The 5,120-nt window shown below is 46.7% G+C and overlaps 2 protein-coding genes across 2 annotated transcripts in view; both read left to right on the top strand.

Moving 5' to 3' along the window:
* Positions 1–196: 196 nt before the first annotated feature.
* Positions 197–1,216, top strand: Pmar_PMAR001424 (malate dehydrogenase, putative; the record flags this gene model as incomplete). The annotated part of the gene is made up of 1 exon (XM_002783530.1): positions 197–1,216. The coding sequence occupies one exon, from the start codon at positions 197–199 to the stop codon at positions 1,214–1,216; it is 1,020 nt and encodes a 339-aa protein (XP_002783576.1).
* A 3,400-nt stretch (positions 1,217–4,616) lies between these two features.
* Pmar_PMAR001423 (malate dehydrogenase, putative) overlaps positions 4,617–5,120 on the top strand; it is a gene marked incomplete at both ends in the record, with an annotated part of 1,065 nt that continues 561 nt past the window's right edge. The window contains one exon of the mRNA XM_002783529.1: positions 4,617–5,120. Coding sequence (XP_002783575.1) covers positions 4,617–5,120 — 504 coding nt within the window.

Here is a 5,120-nt window from a genome sequence, read left to right as displayed (position 1 = left end):
GTGAGTTCCATTGTCTACTGATAGAACACTCTAGTACCGATTGTGACACCGGAGTGGAGGATATTTGCGTGGGAAGATTCGTTTTTAAGCTGCGTAGAGCTGTGGGAAATATATCAGCTGTTTACATTGGTATTCGTATTATTGTACAGTATTTGGTTGTTTGTAGGTTTTACAATTTTCCAAACTCTTTATTATAATGTCATCTACTACTACTTGTAAGAATACTATGAAAGTGACTTTAATCGGTGCTTCCGGTGCCATTGGTATGTCTCTTTCATTGTTGTTGAAGTTGAACCCTCTGATCACGGAGTTGGCTCTTTATGATGTCCATCAGGCTCGTATACCCGTTCCTGGTATTGCTGCTGATAATTCTCATATCAACACTCCGGCTAAGGTGAGAGGATATGTCGATGCTGAGCATCTCCCTGAGGCTGTCACTGGAAGCAACGTCATCATTGTATGTGCTGGTATTGCTCAAAAACCCGGTATGTCTCGTGAGGATCTCTTTGGTGTTGATGCCGGTATAATGCGTGACATCGCAACAACTTGTGCTAAATATGCCCCGAATGCTATGATGTGCATCATGTCGAATCCCGAGACTTCACTCGTTCCTCTCACTGCTGAGATCTATAAGAAGGCCGGAGTCTATGACCGTAAGAAGCTCCTCGGCATCACAACTCTCGATGTGACTCGTGCTCGAACCTTCTATGCAGAAGCTACTGGTCTTGATGTTGAGAAGGTTCATGTTCCTGTTGTCGGTGGTCACGGTGGCTGTGCTATTCTTGCTCTCTTCTCCCATGCTACACCTTTTGTAAAGTTGGATGAGAACACCATCAAGGCTTTGGATGAACATGTCCAGACTGCTGTCACTGAAGTCGTCGATGCTCTCGCTGGTGCAGGTTCGGCCTCTCTGTCTATGGCATACTCTGCTGCTGAGTTCATCGATACTGTCATCCGTGGTTTACAACAACAAGGAGGAGGAGACTACCAGCAACAGAAGAAGGCCACGCCGTCTGCCTGCGCCTACGTCAACTGGCCTTATCAAGGGTGTGAGTTCTTCGCCCAGGTTACCAACTTTGGTCCCGAGGGTATCGAAGGTGTACAGCCGATCGACAACTTAAGTCCATTTGAAGAAAAGAGGATGGTCGAAACTGTCAATAAGGTGAAGGGAGATGTGGAGAAAGGTATGGCTTACGTTGAGGCCCACCAGAATTAACCTGTCTTATATTCAACAAAAAGCAATAACAATTGTTATTTTGTAATCACTACACTTGTCTAGCCTTATCAGACTTACTGGGCCTCTCTAGTCATCTTGTTTTCATCGATAGAAGCGGAGTGATACTCCGTTGCATATAATTTGATGTATGAGAGACCCGATTCAGTATTAGAGTGATGCTCTATTCTTAACTATGATATGTATTGAGTTTGAGTCTTACAAACAGAGGTTATTCTAAACTTCCAAAATTGCAGTTGATTTAAATGTTCATGTTCATCATCGGCGTGGAAGTTTCTCCCTTTAATCTCCCCAAAGCCCAGGTTTCTCAATATCATTTCCTAATATTCCGTATCTGTGGGATGTGGAGGTCGGCCGACAAAGAAGTGTCGACTGGACTTCAGGCATTGGAGAGCACCACCTAGGCGAGCCTACTCCTCCTAATGGACACGATGTTCAACTGCAGCGTTCAGCTTGCACCTCAGCGATGCAGCAGCATCGGACTCCAGTCGAAACCTCTTTTGGACGATCTCCGCATCCTGAGGTATTTCCATATTAACATGTGCTGTATCATCAATTGCCGCCTTTTAGACTTCCAACCGATCGGTCCTCCTTGATCGTGTTACGGTTTTGCCTAAAGCACCGACAAGAAGTCGGTCATTGGGGACGCATGTAACCTCCGACATTTGAGACTATGTTCTGCTCACATAATGGAATACCGAGTGTTCGCTGGCTTTAGTACATTACTACTGTTGTATTCTACAACTACAGCGAGATAGTACACGCGGCCTAAACTGTCCCTCACAACCTCTGAGACACAATGATAAAAATCCAGTCACAGTCGATGGGTGTATACCATGCCCGGCCGGCCGCCGCTGCTTCAGCGGCCGGCATACCCGAGTGGACCTGGACGTGGCACACCCAATGGTTTCACAATCATAACGCTAAATTCAATCCCAACAATCAATGGTCGTCTCATAGACGCGGCCATCCGCATCGGTATTCAACGTAGGTTAACAAGTTAACCTTTATTAAAGAGGCACTTGTGTACAACAATTCCTCACAAAGTCCCCGGCAATCGTTAGAAATCATACATCCACTCAAGCAGCACGTGCAATAAATGAACTGAAGTGAATAAACTAATATCATTCAAAATGAGCTCTACTGCCACTGCTTAACGAAGATGCCTGTGATTGCCGCCTGGCATTGCTTGGAGACTGCTCTTGAATAGCTCTCAATATCAGCGGCCTCGGACTCGCCTCATGTTCCTTTGCGAGGATGCGTATACGACTAACAAGCTGAATTCAATACGGTGATTCCGAATTTGCAAGCCCCATTGACGCCGTCACAACTATTGAATAAGTAGATGGTGTAGTAGTGATTGTGATACTAGAGTATCAATAACTAATGCTTTCCCTATGTAAGAATCCTCAACTTTTGCTGAGCAGTGTCATCGAGATGGGAACAAGAAGTGCACATCGATGAACGTATCTACGACATGATGACGCATGTATTGGAGAAATTCGGTTTGGAGTTGCCTGATCGAGTGCCCTCAACAGTGACGACGAAGCAGTTGCTGTGCAGTACTGATATCGATCTATGTATCACTTGTCGTAGAATTCGACGTGTTCTGGACGGTGTGGTATCGTGTTGTCTATCAAAAGGCGCTGAGATCACCGCGTGTAGATTGGGAACCGCTTCACATCCATGCGCAGTAGTAGCGCGGTTAGTTGTAGTAGTCGGTTTATTCGTTGCTTGGACACCGCCGCAAGCCAAAGTCTCACCAACACAGTTAGGATCAGTGGGCTCCAAGCCAATCGATCCATCATTCCTCTCAATCAAACCGAAACAGACGGAGGGAGTTTCCCAGTACTTGCAGTAAGAGCCGTATTTCGAGTCCGCACATCCACTCACATCAGAGCACATCACAGTGCACGGGTCCTCGGTGGCCATCACAGAGGAGACGACCGGGACAAAAATCACGCGAAGCAGCTCGAGTGAGGTCTCATTGCTGATAGCCTTACCAAAGATGAGTACTTCAGAAAGGAGGAGTACGCTTTCACCTTAGAGGAAAAGGAAGTCTAAGATGAGCAGAAAGTCTCAGTCGTCGGACAGTAGAGGCGTCCTCTGGCGTTGTAGTGGTTGAACTTGCTTAATAGGGGCCAACCTGGAGAGGGAAAGAGACGCCGACGGCTTCCGACCTGGGGACTGGTGGGCAAGGGCGATCGCGAGTCTCACGACATAGTTGATAACAGGCACGAACAGCGAGCTATTACTGCTCCTATCGGTCTGAATGATGATGAAGAGGTTAGTGATACAGAAGGCGGCATTTCGGAGGTGCACGTGAGAAACGCGCCGTTCCTATGTAGTTCAAGTCCCAGGAGAATACAAAACGTCCATCAACCATTACGACGAGTCGTAGTGCTTCAGCTCCCTACGGTGAGCTGGTTACGATAAGACGACTTCCACTGGCACGCGAAACGATCACTGATCGTCGATCAGTCAGGTGAGAATCGGCCGTACAGGGCCACTGGCAGCAAAGCATTCTCTTCGAGAAGAACCATTCAGCATTCAGCCAGCAGTGTGGCTACTTTAAGGCGGCCTACTGTCAAATCAGGTTCAAGTTGGGGATGGCGCGGTATCCAGCTCATTGCCAGTCCTGTAATCGATTCAGGACGAACTACGGTTGCTCTCGCTCTCCCCGAAGGGACCACTGGTTCAGCCGCTGTGATGCTCGCTGCGATCACATGGGTGCAAGAATGGCCACGCCACTGGCCGACTGCTAACTATCCCCATTGCTCAGGTGGCTTTGATGATGTTGATATCCCTTGTGATAGTCATAGTATATAATGCCCCTACTTCTACCACCGCGTATTCCCTTTCAGTGAACGGTACTCCTCAATCCTCCACCTTCTCCACAATTCATTTGCGCAGGTATAATGACCACCGGGGCGGCCTTAGTGGGTCGCCACCTCACAGCACCGACAACTTGTCTCTTCGCCGTTTCTAACGCTCTTCGTGTTGGCATCTACACCGACATGAATCTCCAAGAAGGAAACAATGAAGAAACGCATACTAAAAGTCAGAAAAATATTCAACTCAGAGAAAAAAATTTATAATCAAATCACTGACTTCTTCACAACAAGCGAGTAAAGACGATAATGACATTCTAGCTTTGTGTGGCAGAAAAGATATGAAAGACCCCTTGTGAGTTCCATTGTCTACTGATAGAACACTCTAGTACCGATTGTGACACCGGAGTAGAGGATATTTGCGTGGGAAGATTCGTTTTTAAGCTGCGTAGAGCTGTGGGAAATATATCAGCTGTTTACATTGGTATTCGTATTATTGTACAGTATTTGGTTGTTTGTAGGTTTTACAATTTTCCAAACTCTTTATTATAATGTCATCTACTACTACTTGTAAGAATACTATGAAAGTGACTCTAATCGGTGCTTCCGGTGCCATTGGTATGCCTCTTTCATTGTTGTTGAAGTTGAACCCTCTGATCACGGAGTTGGCTCTTTATGATGTCCATCAGGCTCGTATACCCGTTCCTGGTATTGCTGCTGATAATTCTCATATCAACACTCCGGCTAAGGTGAGAGGATATGTCGATGCTGAGCATCTACCTGAGGCTGTCACTGGAAGCAACGTCATCATTGTATGTGCTGGTATTGCTCAAAAACCCGGTATGTCTCGTGAGGATCTCTTTGGTGTTGATGCCGGTATAATGCGTGACATCGCAACAACTTGTGCTAAATATGCCCCGAATGCTATGATGTGCATCATGTCGAATCCCGAGACTTCACTCGTTCCTCTCACTGCTGAGATCTATAAGAAGGCCGGAGTCTATGACCGTAAGAAGCTCCTCGGCATCACAACTCTCGATGTGACTCGTGCTCGA

The sequence above is a fragment of the Perkinsus marinus genome, assembly GCF_000006405.1.
Source record: "Perkinsus marinus ATCC 50983 genomic scaffold scf_1104296936976, whole genome shotgun sequence".
NCBI lineage: Eukaryota > Perkinsozoa > Perkinsida > Perkinsidae > Perkinsus > Perkinsus marinus.
This window is presented reverse-complemented; position numbering and strand designations above follow the sequence as displayed.